The sequence below is a fragment of the Ictidomys tridecemlineatus genome, chromosome 4, assembly GCF_052094955.1.
Source record: "Ictidomys tridecemlineatus isolate mIctTri1 chromosome 4, mIctTri1.hap1, whole genome shotgun sequence".
Lineage (NCBI taxonomy): Eukaryota > Metazoa > Chordata > Mammalia > Rodentia > Sciuridae > Ictidomys > Ictidomys tridecemlineatus.
In genome coordinates, this window is record NC_135480.1 from 6,528,504 (window position 1) to 6,546,589 (window position 18,086).

An 18,086-nucleotide genomic window follows, 5' to 3' on the forward strand; every position below is an offset into this window, starting at 1 on the left:
CAGCTATACCCTGTGGCTTTGGGGCCTTCAAGCTTAGAGGAAAACAGCATGTTTGAAACTTTCTTCTCTTGATCCATTGAGTTCTGCTCCCCTCTGCTTACAGACCTAGAAGGGACAAAAGGAAGGGGTTTCTTATCCTGCGCTTGGCGGAGAGGCCCCTGCTCCAGTCCAAGCCAGCCCTTCTTGGGAAACCTGGGATGGGATAATTTGAGACAGTGGTTCTCTGGCTTTGGAAGCAGAGAAAATAAACCCAGGGCTGGGATGAGGTTGATGTGGGTATGTTGCCCACCTTCGCCTCTCAGCAACTGTGGGGGCAAATTGCTTTTAGCCTATGAGCCTCGGTTTCTTTTCAGTGAAAAGAAGACCTATTGCTGTGACTGAGGGATGTGGAGGTGTTTGCTGGACAAAAGCCCTATGAAAGGATAACAGAGGTGGTTGTCGTTTCCAGTGTCTCACAAGGATGTCACTTTGCACACAAGCCCAGGAGAAGAAAGAACTCGTGTTCAAAAGTGTCAAAACCACGTCTAGGACCAAGGCCAGGCTGAATCCCCAGGTTATCCCAGGCCCTTTGTTGGCTCCCACTCTGTGAACACTAGGCTTGGAGCAGGTAGGAGAACCCAATATCCTCTAGGATGGGACACCAAGCACCTCAAGGGCAGGGAGTGGCGTGTGCTTCATCCAATGCTCCAGGTCCTGGCACTGCAGGTGCCACAGGATACATGCAGATTAGAGGGCCACGGCGGTATGCACGCATGGAGAAATGCAGGGCCCAAGCAGGTCCAGAGTTTATATCCTGACCCCAGGTTTCCCCAGCCCCCCACTTTCTCACTCCCCATCCTTCCTTTTTCACAGCAGTCATGACACTGGAATTACCAAAAAGGCAAACTGGACTTTATTATAAAGTTGGCTACAAAGTCACCACAGCACCACGAGGTGGCCGTCTGGGCAGGCCCAGGCGGTCTGGCGGCCGGGTGATCCCGCACCAGGTACACGCGTTCGTGCAAGCACACGTGTGACGGCAGGTCTGCCTTCCTCCATCGGAAAGGAACGTAGCGTCTCTTCGCACCCCCCACCCCAGGCGCGGGGCGCAAAAGTCACAGGAAGGGCCGCCAGGGCGGCGGAGTCCATCGGAATTGAAATCCCGTTACTGGTGTGTAGAGAATTCTACGTGGGTGTCAAGAGCCCCTCAGGGCACAGGCTGGCCCAGGTGGGCCCTGCCTTTCCCCCACGAAGGCCCAGGGGTGGCTTGGCCCCTAGGAGTGGAGAACTGGCCCAGGCCCATGGGGCAGCGCGGGGGGAAGTGAGACTCCCCCATTCTCCGCTTGAAATCGCATTCAAGGAAACTCACTACGAGTGAATACAGATTGAAATGGAAACTGGGATCGCTCGAAGTCTCTTGAGTTTAAAAAGAAGCTCCCCTCCCTTGCCCTCCCACCACCCCCCCAAATCTCTCAGGGCCTGGGAAATTAGATATATCCCCCTCTGGCCCCCAGAATCCCCCCAACAGTCCCGGGGGGGTGGAGAGCGGCTCCACGTCTTGATGACAATATGCCATACTTGACGACGTTAAGTCACAGACTTATTCAAAACGTTGGTTCCCCTCCACTTCCATCTGTAGAGAGAGAGAGAGAGAGAGGGAGGGAGAGAGTCAGTCAGGCCTATTAGAAAAGAGCATCCTAGGGTTGAGAGTGTGGCACAGCGTTGGTATATAGGATGGGTGTCAAATATGTTGGCTCAATGACCAAATCATCTAAGCTCAGCAGACAAGAGGAAATTTGTCCAGATGGCGTGAAACTGTGGTTGTAGTTTTGGAAATGATGGGGCCATAGCAGGGAACTAACAGTGATGGAGCCAGGGGCTCAGCCTCATCCTCTTTCTTTCCTCAATTTCTACAAACTGTTGTTCGGCATCCCCTTTAGGGATAGAACTCAATCGACAGAACTCGAATCAATTTTCAGCCATGTTTATGTGGCCTAAGGACAGTTTCTTTACTCTGGGACACTGATTGTCTTCACTTGTAAACTGGGGTGGCATCTCCGAGTTAGGAAGCATACACCTTCCCAAAGGATTCTACAGCCATCAATCCCCAGGCCCTGCCTGCCACATCACTGATCAAAAACTTACATATTAATATTTTAATGTTTTTTTCTTACTCTCGCTGGTACCTTTAGCAAAATTAATATATAGAGAGGGGAACGGATTCCCCCAAGCCTACCCTGAATCTCATTGGAAGGACAGGGACGTATTCTTGATATTTTGGGCTGCACTCACCTTCATGGAAGCTGTCTTGAGCTTGGCTCTGGAGTTGATGCAACTCATCAGTAAACCCATCGTAGGGGAATGCTGAGACACCTGTCTCAAAGGCGGTTTCATAGGTGGCCAGGTCCTCCAGGAAGCTGTGGTCTTCTGGGGACAGGTTGTTGCAAGGCGATGGGGCCCCTCCCGGGCCCTCTGCCTCAGGATCCCCTGAATCCCAATCCCCATTGGGGTCTGGAGTAGAGAGATCCATGAAGATGTCTTCCACGGGCGTCTCTTCCAGGAATATGTTATCAGGGTCAGCCAGAAAGTCCAGCTCCTGGCATTTCCAGGGTTTCAGGTCCAGGCTGAGCACAGGGGGGCCGGCCCCCGACAGGGACAGGTTGGAGTCCAGGGGCTCCAGTCCTCCAAGTGGCTCCAGTCCCCCAGTGCCAGCCTCAGCTGAGAAGGGCCTGTCCATGCCCTGAGCCAACTGGCTGATCTGCTGGATGAGACGGTCAATCTCATTTTGCTCCTTCTCAGAGTAGTGGAAGAAACTCTGCTTGACTGGAGAGGCCTCTGGTGTGAGCAGGCCTTCAGGCACCAGGGGGACGTCCACAGACAAGGGGCCCCGGAGCTGAGCCAGGGCCAGGAGTGTGCAGTCCCCATTACCAGGGCTGCTAGGACTTGGGGGCAACTTCTCATAGAGAAAACTGCATCCCTCCTGGGCGAAGTAAGTCTTGGTGGGATTGGGACTCAGCTGCTCTGGGAAAGTTTGGCTGGGGCTGTTCAGGGGTGCTTGGAATGCTGTGCTGGGAGGAGTCAGCTGCTCATGGGAAGGGCTGCTCAGAGGCTCTGGGAAGGTGGCAGTGCTGGGAAGCAGCTGGTCTGGGAAGGTAGAGGTGCAGGGAGTCAGTTGGTCTTCATAGCTTCTGGCTGAGGTTTCGGTCAACTGGCCTGGGAGTGGGCTGGTTAGTGGATCTGGGAAGGTAGCGCTGCTGGGTGTCAACTGATCAGAGAAGGTTGCAGTGTTTGGAGTCAGCTGTTCTTGGAGTGAGCTGGATGGGGCAGGCAGATGGGTCTGGAAGGGCTCATGGAGGCTGAAGAGGAAGGCACAGCCTCCTGGCTGGTGGGGTGTGTAGGGTGGGGTACACACAAGATCTTTGCTCAGTTCTGCATGGAGAGAAGGCTCAGGCCCAGAAGGGAATGGCAGATAACTGAAATCCAGCTCTTTAGGTGGTCGAGGAAGCTCTTCTGATGCTGAGACAACACCTAGTCCAGGAGTGTTTGGGAAACCAGTGCTTCTGGGAGCCCCCAGGGGTGGGGTAAAGAGTGGGTTAGAACACTGCTCCTGGGAGAGGATGTTCTCAGGAAATGAGGGCAGCATAGTCGGGGTGCCCAAGACATAAGCTGCCTGGGTATCTTCAGAGTTCAGCTGCTGGCGGAGGCTCCAGGCTTCCGAGTCACTGGAGAAGAGAAGAGGCAGCCATAAGGGTTTGGTGTCCATTCCCAGAGCCGTTCTCTGATTTGCATCTCTTCCATACAGACCTTGGCTGCCCCCCAGGGCCCTGTCTTTGCAGCTCACCTGATTGGGTAGTTATTGGCAGTGATAGGGCCTTCTGGACCTTCTGAGTATAATAGGCAGTAAATCCACGCCCAGCCTCCATTCTTGGCCTGGAGTCTCACGACCATCTCTGCTTGAATATCTCCACTCTCAGCCACTGGGGAGAAAGAAGAGATGCAGGGTTAGGATACCCACCAGGTGACACCACCTAAACTCCCACCTTGCTCATTTCTCCACTGAATTGAAGGAGCCCAACAACTTCTTTTCTGACTACCCTAACCTGCACCTCTCACTCCCCACCTTGACCTTGACACTCAGAGTTCCCCAGCTTGGTTCTATTCTCGCCTTGACCCTTCACCCTGAGGTTTACTCTGGTACCTCCCCAACATCAGCCTTGACCATAGTCCATTATTGGTCTGGTCTCCTATCCCCTTTCCCAGCTCCCTGTCTTGTCCCCAGCCTCTCTGGACACTCACATAGGCGGTAGTGTTGAGCAGAAGCATGGGCCAGGTCCTCAGGGTGCAGCAGTCCATACCATGATTTACAGAGCAGTTCACTGCGCTCAAAGCCCAGGTAGATTAGGACACTGGGAAAGTGGAAAGGGTGAGTTCAACTTTGTGTTTTCCTTGCTTGGAACACATGCACCTCACTCCCTCCCAGGTTCTCTGCCCACTAAATCCCATCTTCCCTGCCCCTGACTCCAGAATCTAGGGTCCCATCATCTCTGGCCTGCCTTCCTCCTGAGGTTTGAGAACTCTGCGCTTACCTCTCAGATATGTCCAGTAGGGCGAGGTCTTTAGCATGCCGGCTCTGGAACATGGCCAGGAAGAGTGAGGCAGGGCCAGGGCCAGGGCCAGGGCCAGGGCCAGGGCGGGGTCTTGGCTCCAGTGGGGCACAGAAGGCAGTGAACACAGGATTTCCTGCCCAGTAGGCCCCAGGTGGGTGAGCATGGAATCGGCCTCGAATAAGCACCAGTTTGTTGCCTGCGCTCTGGCGCCGAAGAGATTTGGAGGTGTTGAAGTGGCAACGGAAGAGACGATCTAGATGGATAAGGAAAAAAAATATTAAGAGTGTGGGTGGCTGAGAAAGATGGTCAATGGGGTGGAACAGGGGAGCAGAGGGAGACTGGACTGAAGGAAGAAGGCAGTTCTTACCAGTGTCCAGAGCAGAGGGCAGGGTGAGTTGCTGACGCACAGTGAGGTGGTCAGCTGGGTCAATGATGTCGTAGATACTGTCACCCTGGGCAACCAAGTCCACCTGAAGGAAAGAAAGATGACTATTAGTGAAGACAGCAAGAGACAATCTTTGGCCCATAGCATCTTCCAGTGCAGGATCCCTCCCTCTCTGATAACTCTCAGTTTCTCAGGAGTAGAAAGCTCATTGTACATAATTCACACCCCAAGTCTGAGCTGAAGACACTCTCAGTACTCACCATCGAGTGTCCCAGATGCTCGCTCACACTCTCAGACAGGTATAGCAACTTCCCCTCAGCTGTAAAAACAAGCAGAAATCCAGGCAGTGCTGCTACGATGTCTTCAAGCTCTTGAGCTGAGAGAAGCCCTGTGGGGCCAGCCAGAGGAGTGCCTGTGGGATGAGAAGACATGGTGAGTCAAGATACGACTGGAACGCAAAGCAGAAGTGAGGAAGGCTCGGTGAGTTTCAGAGAAGCCAGAGGAATTTCTCATAGCCTGCCTCTGCAAACACCTGTTGACCCGCTGTCCGCAGCTTTTGGCCAGCGGACCTGTTGCTGGAACTCCCCAGCCAGCGAGCCCTCACGCTTCTGAGCGGGTCCCGGAGCCTCAGCGGCCCTGGATGTCAGCACCGTGGACAGAGCTCCCAAGTGGACTTGGGTTCAGCACCGCAGACAGCGCCTCACATGCAATCGTTGCGGTCAGCACCGCGGACAGCGCCCCAGAGCCATCAGTAGAGCCCTTCAGAGTGGCAAACTGCAGCTGCCCTTCCTCTAGGCTTTGGCGTCTCCGTCCCTACAACTTCCCAGGCTTCCCTCACCGGATTCCCGGGGTGCTCTGACCTGGCTTTTCTCCTTCCCTAAATTTGGTTCTAGGGACACCATTCAGGCTCTCTAACCCTCATCCCAAACTAAAGTGAGGTCTGGACGACAGAGCTCAGGAAGAGAAGTAGGAAGTCCCGAGTCCTCCGAGTCCCTCCAGTCCCTTCTCTCCTTAGCTCGCCAACATGCTGCCTTAGACATGCAGCAGTCCCAGCGAGTTCCCTCAGATCCACTGTCCCCGGTGCCCGCCAGTTTGGGTCTCCGTAGCTAGCCCCAGGTTGCTCACCTCCAGCGAAGAAGACACCCTTGCGAGTGTAGATGCAGGCAAGACTCATAATGTGCAGGTAGGACAGCCGGACCTTGTCCGCTTCGGCCAGCGGTAGCAGCTCCTTGAGATTCCGGATCTCGGCGTTGATCTGGTCGCGGCGCGCCTTGGAGGCGCCCTTGGTGGAGCGGTACATGACTGCCGGCTGTGGAGCTCCAGCTCCGGCGCTCCGAACACCTGCGTTCCTGTCCCGACGCACCGGCGGCTTCCTCCTCCTGGCTTCCCAGTCTCTCGCTCCGGCTCTCGCGCTCTCTCTCCTCTCCTGGGCTCCGCTCGGCTGCGCTGCCCCCCTCGCCTGCCTCGTTCCGCCTTATATAGCTCCTGCCAGGCGTGGGGGGCTCGTTTTAGAGACGGGGGGGGGCGGGAAAGCGGGAGGCTGGGCTAAGCAAGCTGCAGCGGGAGCCGCTAACTGGGGAGGGGGGGCGCTCCTCCTCCCTCCCCGGCTTCCAACGTCATCCCATGACGTTGAACAAGAGCGGGAGGGGGGCCGGGAGAAGGGGGAGAAGACAGGCTGCGGAGGGGGCCGCGGCTGGCGGGAGCTGAGCAGAGCCTGGCGCTGCCTTAGAAAAGCCTGAAACGGGGGTGTGGGGACTCAGGTTTCCCAGTGTGTTGGGGGAAGGGACAGGGCACAGGACAGGGCGGTCTGAAGACCCCTGCAAGAGAGCGTAGAGGGCAAGAAGGGGCTGATGCCGACAGCGAATTTTAAGGAGATAAAGGAATGGGGAGGAACGGGGTCATTGGCAAATCCCCCTCATCATTTGCCAGGCAAAGGTCAAGGTCATACAAGTGGGAGGGCACGGACTTTCCCTGGCCTTTGGGGGATAGGTCACACCTGGGATTCCTTCCTGGGGTCTATTCAGTCTGGGATTCCCTTGTCCGTTTTCAAAGAATTAATATACTAATATTCCCTTCCCCTTCCCAAGCCTCCGCCTTGGCGATTTATCAGGGGTAGTTACACGGGGGTCTAAGTCCCTAGGATGGGATGGAAAGGTGGGGGTCCTGTGGGAAAGGCGCCAGTGGAGTCCGGCCTTGGTCCTATTTTCCCACAGCCGAGACTAGAAATACCACCGCTGCAGTCTGCAATGAATCTTCGTTTCTCTGTCGATCAATTAACCTTAGTCGCTGATGGGGGGAAACTGAGGCAGGGACCCAGGGCACAGTGCGGTCTTCACCCAGGGGCCTCCCCAACCCCCCGCCGCATTGCCGGCCCCCAAAGCGAGCGGTTACCCCGCCCGCGGGGAGCCTCGATCGCTCCCACGGGCCGGGGGGCGGGGGCGGGGCCGGGGGAATCCCAGCTCCATATTAGGACAGGAATCCTCTGCCGCAGCCGCCGCGGCGGGCGGGGCCTGGCGGCCTCCGCGCAGCTCCGCGAGCTCCCCCCCGCTGCTCCGGCAGGGAAGAGGGGGAGGCTGCGGGGAAGTGAGGGGGCCGCACTGGGTCCTCCGCGACTGCAGCACCTACCAGGGACCCTTAAACTCGGCCGGGCTCTCCTCCACGCCTCCCTGCAACCCTCTCCCCAGCTTCAGCTCTAAGCTTCCTTGCTGTCTCTCCATCTTCAACTCTCCACCCCCCAACCCTCAGTTTTTAAAATCTTATTGCATGCTAGGTAGCCTGTTCTAGGTTTATGCGCCCCCTAGCCCCCTAAGGTTCCCCTTCTGTTCCATCACGTCTGTCTTTTTTTCGTTCTCAGGTCGTGTCCACATCGTGTGGCCTTTCTTTGCTTTATATCCCTACTATCTTCTTTCTCTATTCACCCCACATGACTGCTGTCCACTGGGGAAATAGGTTGCCTCTTACCCCAGGATCCCATAAAGGGAACAGGGAGTGGTCTAGAAGACATTTTTATCTGAAAAGTTATTTGGGGGAGAAGGGGGGGTATATGGAATACTGGAAATGAAACCACATGAAAATTGAGGGAGAGGGGTTGGCCTGATTGTAGAGAGTCACACAGGAAGGGTGGATATGAACTTTGACACCAAGAAGAAATGTTTGGGGTCAAGAAACTCCCAGTCCTCATCGAAATGGGTGGTAGCAAGACAGGCAGCATGGGAGGAAGAAGAGGCAACTGAGGATAAGGATGTCCTAGAAGAGGGGTCTGTGGCTGTGGAGACCCTGTCCTGATGGTCTTGTGCTATTTTGGCAGAGATTGGGCCATCACACAAACCGTCCTAGGGTCAGTGGCACAATTGAGGTGGGGGAATGGTGTGCAGGAGTCTGTCTCCAACTCTGTGGGCCTGAATGATGGAGAGGTGGTCCCTTCAGGATGTATGTCTCGGTTGCATTTTTCATCTCTAACTACCAATGTCCCCACTCACCCCTCACTCCAGCTTCTGTTCCCCTTATCTTTGGACTCCCTTTCCATATGAAAACCCAGGGCAGGCCTCCTGTTTTCTTCACCTACTGTTGTTTTAGGTCCTGGCTGGGAGACATTCGTGGCGCTCCTCCGTAACAAGAGGGGTCTGTCTGTTGACTGGGTCCCGCTAGTCTGCAGCAGTTGGAGGAGCAGATTCACAAGGAAAGAACGGTGCCCTGACCGCTGTCCACGGTGCTGAAATCATTGCCACAGAGTCAGATTATGGCCACCTGGAACAGCGAAGCAGGGCTCGCGTCCACACAGGCCTCAGGGTGAAGCCCCCTTTAGCTGACCCCTTCTTCTATGAGAGTAAATGGGTGGGGGTCTCTAAGGGCCAAGATTCCTGGGCTCTGGGAGTTGAGTAAACAAGGGAGGAGAATTGGGCTTGAGGGAAGAGTCCTTGGATTTTTCCAGGAGAATGGGCTGGAGAGAAAGCGCTTTAGAAAGCAAGAAGGGTCTAGAAAGGGACACGGGAGGGGGCGGAGGAGGGCTCCTCCTAGTTCGCCCACTGTGATTCAAGTTGAGAAGCTCTGGATGTCTCCGCTCCCTAGGCCAGCTCCCACTCCTCTTGCCTCCCACCTCCGTGAAACTATTTTTAACTGTGCAGAACCAAAAATAGCTTGGCAGCAGCTTCAGGCCGTGGGAGAGGAGCTATTTATATCACCAGTGACGGTTCAGAAATAGCAAGCAGGAGGAGGGGGGCGGCTGGCACGCTAGAGAGCTCCTGGCCGCTGCTAAAAATACTGTCAGTGTGAGTCATCCTGGCCTGGCTGAGTCACCCACTCTCCCCCCAAGCGGCAGGCAGCAGCAGCAGCAGCAGAACAGACTAAGAATTGGGAGCCTGTGAGGGGGCATCACAGCCCATGGGCTATTGGAAAGTGGGCAAGGGAGTGAATTGGGAGAGGGGCTTCGGGTGAATATGTAGAAAGAATGGGGGAGGGGGAGCGAGAGCCTCCTAGCCAAACCTATTGGATGAGCACCAGCAACCCCAGTTATGCACTATTACTGGAGGATGCTTGGGCAATTTAAGAGAGGGAGTGTGTGTGTGTGTGTGTGTGTGTGTGTGAGTGAGTGAGTGAGTGAGAGAGAGAGAGAGAGAGAGAGAGAGAGAGAGAGAGAATATGAATGAATGTTTGCTCACTAGATTGAGATTGTACATCCCTGTGTGTCTGCATCTGAACATGTCTGTCCAAACATGTCTGTAGGTCTGTATCTATGTGTATGCATGTGTCTTTGTAGCTGTGTGTCTATCTCTGTGCGTTTGTGTATTTTCCTAGGCTTGCATCGATGTGCATCTTTTCAAAAACTCTCCACCTTCCTATATTGCTTGTAGTTATATGTTTGTGCCTGTGTATATTTATTTTTACAGTTTCCTGTGTGTCTCCGTGTGTGTTTGTGTCCCTCTCTGAGTCTGCTCTGTCCCCTCTCTTAGCATCTGAGGGTGTGTGTGGACTTGCATGCATCCCTAGGCTCAGTATACCTTGGTTGCTCTCTCTGATGTCCCTTGTTGGTCTCTTGCACCATTTATCCTTTGCTCTCTTCTCCCCACCCAGCATCTTCCCTTCTTTCCAGTCCTTAGCCCCCAACCATGTGCAAAGGTCTCTTTGTCACAGGCAGTTTCTAGTAAAAACATGGAGGAAGGCAGCCCCATGGGAACACTCCCCTTTCTCTGGAACCATCCTGATCCTTCCTGGCCTGCAGGAGTAAGTGGTTTTCCATCACTCCATATTTGGGGAGCTGAGAGAAGAGAAGGGCTTTCTTTAGTTCTTAAAAAAAATTCCTGGTGTGGGCACAGTCATGTGTAGCACGCACATACACACACAGAGACACACACACACAGACACACAACTGAGAGAATGAGAGAAAAAAATATCAAGGTCCCTTCCTTACTGAGCAGAGCTCGCATCTGTTGCCATGGCAACCCGCCCACTCCTTCCCCGAAAAATCACCAAGAAGAGGTGATGGCATCGAGGAGGGATTGGCTGATTCCTTTCTTTATTATTTTTTCCGAAAAAGGCCTTTTTATAGCAAGAACAGGCCACAGGATTCCTTGCTTCTGTCTTGCATAGCTTTATTGGGAACCTAGGGGGACATCACACCTCAACCTCCATTACAGAAGAGGTGTACCATTTCCAGAGATTTCCAGGAGAATGACTCCTGGGAAGGAGTTGGAAGGTGGGGGGGGAAATCTGGTTCTTCGGCGGAGCATGGGGACTCCTGGGCAGTTTTCTGAAGATTTGGGGCAAAGATCTTGACAGAGGGCTGTCTGCATATATCTTGTCTTTCTCTGGATAAATATGTCCATGAGAAAGAAAAGAAAGGATGAAGGGAAGACAAGGAGGGGGAGAAGAGGAACAGAAAGTGAGAGAAGGGACATGAATGAATCACTTGATGGGCTTCAGGGAGGATGAAAAGTTTAGCAAGGAGGCCAGCACCAGGACAGACAGGTGGACAAGCTCAAGATCCGCCAGACCACTGGCGGTGCCCTTCCCTAGATTCCAGCTGTGGCTGTTTAATTTGAGCCCCAGGGAAACTGGGGCCATAGAGGAATGTTCTAGGGGAGCACAGAAGCTCATCTCTCCTGACTCCAGCCCCAGCCTGAATCTCAGAGGCCTTCTCCAAGCCCTGGCTACCAGCCACTGCAGCCACATCGCTCCTTCAAGTGAACCGTTGCCTCCTGCCAAATGGCTGGGAGATGGAGAGAAGGGATTCCTCGTTTCTTCCTGTGCTAGACTTGCTGCAGAAATGGGGCCACTCGGGGCTGGGGGTTGGGAAGGAAGACTAGGAATCTGACTCTGGTGAGAGACACCTCCCGCTCTGGCAGGCTGCCCCCACCCTCGCAGGCAGGGGCATGGCCAGGTGGGGGTGGAGTGGGCAACGGGTGCAACTCTACTCAAAGTGATGGAGGAGAGGGAAGAAAACTCTTAGAGTGTCACTGATCTGTTAGACAACCTCTCATGACCAATCTGACTCATATTACTATGCTAATTTGAGAGATGATAAAAGTAGGGATCAGAGGTGGACGATGACTTAATCAAAGTCACACAGCAGGCACTGGCAATGCTGCACCTTAAGCCCAGCTCCTACTTCCCAACCCAGGCTTATTCTCTTGCACCCTGTGGAACACCAGGAGCCTAGACACTATGGCCCAAATGCCAGATTGACCCATTTGGTCTTTATGTCAATAAAGGTTTATTGGAACACAGTCACATCCATTCATTTGCCTATTGTCTGTGGCTGTTTTCACACCACAATGGCGGGGCTGAGTAGCTGCAACACAGACCATACGCCCCCAAAACCCCAAATATTTACTATCTGACTCATTACAGAAAAAGTTGGCCATCCTTAGAGTAGAAGGTGAGCTCACCCAAGAAGATCTCCACTTTTTCCCTCTTTCTCACCCAGAAAACTCTCTGAACCTGGAGCTTACCAAACCATCATTTCCTCTCCCTTTACTCTTCCAAGTTCCTGGAGAAGTAATGCTCCTTATGTACATGTTGCGGGAGGAGAGGTTGGGAAGCCCTATGGGATAGGCTCCCATCAACGCCTAGCCCCCTTTGTGGGTGTGCAGATGAGGCTTCCCCAGGCTGGAGTGGTGCTCCCCATCTGTTCCCATGGCAACATGAACTGGAGCTGGTATTGAAGAGGCAGGGTACTGCATTCCACCCTGTCCCAACTCCAGCCCTCAGGACTGCATTTCGGGAAGAGGGATTTATCCCACATTGGTGATCAAGTTATTGTCAGAAAGGAAAATGACAGCAGTGTGGGATCCCAGGCCTTCTGAAGCCTCTAAACTAACCCAGGGGAAGAATCTCCGCACACCTGCTCAGAGAGGTCAAATAACTTGTCCAGAGTCACACAGCTAGAAGGAGATAGATCCAGAATTAGAAGCCAGGTTTCCCCACTTCTCTTTTTTCTGTTTTATCTTTAACTGGATCAGTCTTGTTAGATTTTTCTTTTGAATTGGTGGATTTGAATCCTTGCAAAGGTCTTCTGACAGGTCTTCTAGCCCGCTCCCCAGGCCCCATGTCTGTGAAGGGAAAACATAAACCTCCTGTGGAGCTGGTTCTCTGGTGGCTGTCTCCGGCGCCTCCTGGCAGGCTGTTCTCTGTCTCCTAAGGCCTTTTCATGATGCTATCACTCCCTCAATCCTACTAGCACATGGAAGGAAGCATTCAGAACATTTTATCTATTTATGGTTATGAAATCAACAAATCTCGTGTGAAGAGGGAGGGTGCGGCAAACACGCATTGAAATGGTCAGGGACCGGGAGCAGGCTGAGCGGGGACCATGAGGGACCTGGAGCCATACAAAGGGTGGCAGGGGGTGAGCGGAGCCCAGTGGGAAAAGATGCTGACCTTCGGGCAAGGCTGAGAGGGGAGGACTCGGGAGTAGAGGGAGGAGCGGCACCTGTGCCCAGAAGAGAAGGAAGATGGGCCCTCAAAACCAAGAACAAAACCCAAACCAGTTCACAGCAGGGACCCCATGCCTCCCACACGCTGCAGTGTCGTCCCCTGTTCACCTGACTGCATCCCCACCAGCATCTACGGCTGCTTTCCATATCCCCAGCACCTGGCACTGGCCGGACATGGAGAGGGGCCCGGTGAGGAGGTCACAGGTGCTCCCTGAGGGCTGAGTGGGGGCAGCCTCTGTGGTGATGTGACAAGGTGAAACGGGCCTGGCCTTGAGCTTATGGAGCCTCCAAGCTGGTGAGGGAGAGCGGACCCCATCTCACCGTCGAGGGGAGACTGCTGTGAAGCAGGTGTGCAAGGTGTTGGGGGGCATGTGGGAGATGTTTGAGCCAAGCTGCTGGGGGGCGAGTGTCTGGCTGACCGGGCTGTGCTGGGCAGGGGGCTTGGTGGGAGGGACCGGGAGTGCAGCCTCATGAAAAAGGCTCTCTACAGTGACAGGCAGCCACGAAGGAGGTCAAGGGTGTGTTCACAGAGGGCAGCCCCTGTGTGGACCAGGTGTGGCTCCAGCTGTGCTGGGACGGTACTGAGATGCCCAGCCTTGAGCAGAGGCACGGCCAGGACCTTTGAGGAGGGACCCAGACCTCCCCCAAGTCTGCAGCCTGCCATATCTGCGTCTCCAGTTTCTTCCAGGCAGTTTCTTCCAGCCTGGGCCCTGCTGCCCTGCTGCCCTCCAGGAGCTGTCTTTGCATATTCTCTGCCCTCTGTGGGGGTGGCATTTGCCATCCCCTGGGCCTGGTTCATCTCATTTTCCTGATGTCTCACCTCAAACATCACCTCCTCCAGAAAGCCTTCCCTGATTTTCCTAAGCCAAATCCTCAGTCACAGGTTCCTAGGCACCCTGCACCTCTCCCAGCTCTTGTTGCCATAGTAACTTTGCACTGTTTTCCAGAGGTGAGCTGATCTTCTGTAGCCACCTGGAGGGAATGGTCTGCTCTGCTCACCATCAACTCCCCGGCATGAAGCAAGAAGCACATAAATATTTATTTTTTTAAAAAAAGTCTAAAAGATGGAAGACTGCAGATATTTATCTCAGAGAAGAGAGGACCTTAAGAGGGTGAGTTGGCATCTTTGGCTGTCTGAAGGGCCATCAGAAGGCAGTAGGGGTTGATATGGTCTACGTGGAGAGGAGAGGCTGGCTGAAGGACCCAAGGCAGAAGGGGCAGAGGCTGCACCAGGCTCTGGGCTGAGTGTCTGAGACACTTAACTAAGTGACGAAACCTCTTGTGTCTCAGTTTACCTCCTGTTCAGCAGGGATGTGAGGAGAACAATGGCACTGGCGTCGAGGGCTTGATGCAGGAAGTCAGTGAGCTCACTTAGAGAACAGCCTGATGTATAGAAAAGGAGCAAAACATGTGTTGGATGATGGAACGTGTATTGTTATGATGTTAACTTGAAAAATGTGATTCTGAGCAAGATTCTGCAGAGCCAACCTGGACTGGTTCAGCAAGAGTGGTGCAGGGGCTGGCACCTGCCGGCCCTCGCCACACTGTCCCGGGCTTGGTCTGAGATAACTACATGGAGTAGGTCCCGCTGGGGGCTGCAGCAGAAAGGACAGAGATGACAGTGGGGTCCTGGGAAAGCCAAAGGACACAGGGTAAGTGACCCTGAGGGCTTGGGCCTGGGCATCAGTGCCCCCCATAGTGCTCCCCAAGTCCAGGGATGGAGAATCAGCTCAGCCCAACACACCCTTCAGGATTCAGCAACTGAGCCCCCTGGCTAGTTCTCTAGAAGCCAACCTGAACATGCTCTCCCCCAGGTGAAACCCACAGGATCCCAGCTACTGCTGCCCCATACCAAAAGCCCCTCCTGCTGCTTCTCCTCTCTCCCCTTCTATTCACAGCTGCCTGGGCTGCCACAGGCTCCAGCTTCGAGACTTTCCATGATCTCACCTGAGCGCACCTGGAGATGTGAGCACTCACCGTCGCAGCATGTTCCTGCGCCTTATTTACCTGGTGCAGGTACCAACTCCATAAACCTCACAGCACCCCTCTGAGGTGTGGGCTGCTTATTTCCACTGGCCCTGGGCCAGCATGGAGGGTGTCTGCAGGGCATGGTCCAGGGGACCCCAGGAAAGACGGATGGGGAATAAGGGTCAGAGGATCAGAGGTGAAGAGTAGGCCTGGGCCACAGGCAGGAGGGGAGCCCACGGAGCAATCAAGGAGAGACCTCAATCAAGGGAGGATGAGGATCTGCACCCCAAGAGTGCCAGAACTGCAGAGCTGGCCGAACTACAGCAAAAAGGGAAGAGCAGCAGTGGCCTGTTGACGGAGCAGTTTCTGGAACCAGGAAGGAATGAGCACCGGGTAGGCGGGGAGGGGACACCAGGAAGCTTCGGAGGAAAGAACCATCTGGTTGAAGGGAAAGCTCCCGATCGCCCAGACCTGACAGGGGTGTGCAGAGGCGCCCTCTGCCAAGGATTCAAAGCTCTGGGAAAAAGAGGAGGTGAGCTCAGCGTGGATGTCAGCAGATTGTGTCCGATGCAGAGGAGCGGTTCTGGACAGGAGGATCAGGAGACATGGATTCTGGTCCTCGTTTTGCCACCAGTCCTCTGGGGATCATGCAAGCCCCCCTGTTCTCTGGACCTCCATTTCCCTATTTGCAAAATGGACGGGGGTCCCACTCTGTCACGCTGGGAATCTCTGAGCCAGGTCCCACCTAGCCCAGCACCTTCAGGATCTGGAAAGGGAATGCTCCAACCCTGAGACTCAGTTTCCGATGGGCATGAGCCCATGTCCCCTGGGGTCTGTAGTCTCCCAGAGGACCAAGTTCTGAGCACTGGATGAGCAGGCTCACCTCAGGTCCCTGGAGATCGGGCCCGCGTAGACCGGGAGGCAGCAAGTACAATACTGACCTGCTTTTCCATTCTTTAAACCCAACCTATCTAGGGCCATTCACACAGTTTGGTGCCAAGTTCATCGGGGGACTCACCATTGGAGGGGTCCGATGGGGTCCGAAGTGTGCAAAGCTGACCCCCAGGTCATCCTCAGAGTGGCCCGCACAGCCTGTGGCTGAAGCAACCACCATCTCCAGCATTTCTTAGCGTCAGTGGTGGGAGAAAGCCCCCTCGGCAGTGACCTATAGCCAGCCACAATTAGAGCCAGGGCTATTTAGAGGCCATCTGTCTTGGGGGACAGAGGCCTAGTGCAGACAGTGAAGTGACCCAAGTGACACAGTCATACTTGGGGGAGGTGGATTCTGAACCAGGTCTTTGGCTCATAATACGGTGACCTTGTACATGTCTCAAAGGCTGGCCTCTGGGGTTAAAGTTCAGAGAAAGAGCCTGGGGCCAGAATGCAAAGTTGTGGGTCCTAGCCTCAGGAAAAAAACACAATGATTTGCCGTGTGACCTTGGCAAATTGTGTCTTTCTGAGGGCTGCCTCAGTTTCCCCTTCTGTGCATTGAAGTCTGTGCCCTCCCGGGAAGTGCCATTCAAGACTCCAAGGCAAACTGTTCCAGAGCATGAAACTCTCTCCTTTGCTAAACTTGGAGCCCACAAGTGCTGGGCTGGATCTGATCCACTTCTGGGTCCCAATACTGGACCAGAGTGGCAGAGTGGGGCCTGGAAGTTTCTGGAGCCTCCACGGCTCCACGGCTCCTTGGGAATTGTCAAGCATTTCATGCTGTCTTCGGTGGGTCCCTGTCAAACACCTCCTCAGGTGCTGGAGGGAGAGTACAGATGCCATCAGGAACGGGCAGGGGGTCCCAGGGCCTGGGTCCACATAGCTCTGGGGAGCCCTGCCAGTGCTCAGCAGGCCACATCTCCATTCCGAAGCCAACCAGCACTTGCCGGCACTCTGAAAAAGGTTTGATTTCAGAAAGTTCCAGAAAGCTGATGACTACAGGAAACCTTCAATGGAAGCAGACATTTGTAAGCAGCAACTTGGATGGTTGATCATGGAGTCCGAGGGATCCAAAAGCTTGTCCAGAGTGATCATTGATCCAGGGCGCCCACTTAGGATCTGTGCTGTGCCGGGGAGGAAGAGGCAGCCAGGGCTGGGCAGAGCTGTTTGGCTCCTCGGCTCTGGCCCCTGACCCTGGTCAATCACTAACCTCTAAGCCTCAGTTTCCCTTTCAGTTTAACAAGAGGACTGAGCCTTCCTGAGATCCTAATCTGTCTCTAGACTGAGTCCAAAGAGAAAAAGACTAAGGCTGGAAGCTGAAGGGACGCCCAGAGGGCAGCAAAATCCTCACCTGCCGATGTCACTGTGGCCTTGTCCAGAGGATCCCCAAGCGCGCTAGGCCTGGCATCTTGTGTCCTTCCAAGGTTCCTACAGGAGTCTCCCCTGTTTGGGAGGTGGGGTAGGGCGAGGGGCAAGGGCAGGACCTCCTCACTCCTTGGTTGAATGTCCCCATAGTGGTGGAGGGCGCTAGGATGGGGGTGGGGGGAGATGGCGCCGGGGTCTTCCCGGCCCGCCTGCCCGAGCTCGCGGCCGGGGGCGGGGGCAGCTCCCGGGCTCTGGCGGAGCCACCACTCCGCCAGTTGCCTTAAAAAGGCGCCAGCGCGCACGCATCAGCAGAAGGGCTGCGGCTCTCTTCCAAAATAGGCAAGAACTGGGAGGCCGCGGGAGACGAGCTGCGAGGAGCGCGGACGTCACCCGGGGCCTCCCTCCCCCCGCCCCCGGTCTGCATCACATCTCCATGGCAACGGCGTGCCGCGCCGCGGATGAATGAGCTGCAGCAAGCAGAGGAGCGCGCTCCCCCCCCCCCCCCCCCCCCGGCCCGGGGAAAGATGCAGACCCGACTGGGAGGAAGGGGAGCCCTCATTTTCATAAAGGCCGCAGGAACCATTCATTGTCCACTGATCCTACTGTGTCCTGAACTACTCAGCCCAGGGATCCCAGGTCCTTCCATCAGGGCTCCTGGTCTTCCAGGACTCCCCTCTACCCGCATCTTCTCCCGGGTCAACTCTCTGCTCCCCGAAACCTGCGGGAAAACAGACATTCAGGGGCTTAGCGCCACCGCGTGGCCGACGAAGGCGCTGCGTCAGGTGTGTAGTGACTGGGGGTCCCGCTGTCTATGTCGCCCTCTGGCGTCTTAGAGGGGGAAGAACGTAGGAGAATTCAACAATCTTCATAGTATTAGAGCTTTAATTAAGAAAACCATTAAACGATTCTCAGTTAACGTTT

At 54.8% G+C, this 18,086-nt stretch overlaps 1 protein-coding gene across 4 annotated transcripts; it reads right to left on the reverse strand.

Annotated features, from left to right (window-relative positions):
• Positions 1-869: 869 nt before the first annotated feature.
• Positions 870-17,550, reverse strand: Npas4 (neuronal PAS domain protein 4). 4 transcript variants are annotated; one of them, XM_078045542.1, is made up of 9 exons: positions 15,889-17,550; positions 6,097-14,285; positions 5,232-5,383; positions 4,954-5,056; positions 4,566-4,839; positions 4,276-4,385; positions 3,821-3,956; positions 2,272-3,701; positions 870-1,612 (listed from the first exon to the last, which is right to left on the reverse strand). In XM_078045542.1, exons 2-9 carry the CDS (start codon positions 6,269-6,271, stop codon positions 1,584-1,586), a joined length of 2,409 nt encoding a protein of 802 aa, XP_077901668.1. In that variant the 5' UTR covers positions 6,272-14,285; positions 15,889-17,550; the 3' UTR covers positions 870-1,583. The 4 variants fall into 4 exon arrangements, with proteins under 4 accessions (XP_077901668.1, XP_077901666.1, XP_077901667.1 ...); XM_078045540.1 differs by having other exon boundaries at positions 6,097-14,531; XM_078045541.1 differs by lacking the exon at positions 15,889-17,550 and adding an exon at positions 14,391-15,870.
• Positions 17,551-18,086: the final 536 nt, after the last annotated feature.

Excerpts from the sequence above, each read along its gene's own strand:
- Npas4 (XM_078045542.1), bottom strand. The coding sequence starts at position 6,271 with ATGTACCGCTCCACCAAGGGCGCCTCCAAGGCGCGCCGCGACCAGATC. Across the intron at positions 4,386-4,565 it reads CTACTGGACATATCTGAGAG|TGTCCTAATCTACCTGGGCT; the intron begins GTAAGCGCAGAG and ends CCACTTTCCCAG. Across the intron at positions 3,957-4,275 it reads TGCTCAACACTACCGCCTAT|TGGCTGAGAGTGGAGATATT; the intron begins GTGAGTGTCCAG and ends CTTTCTCCCCAG.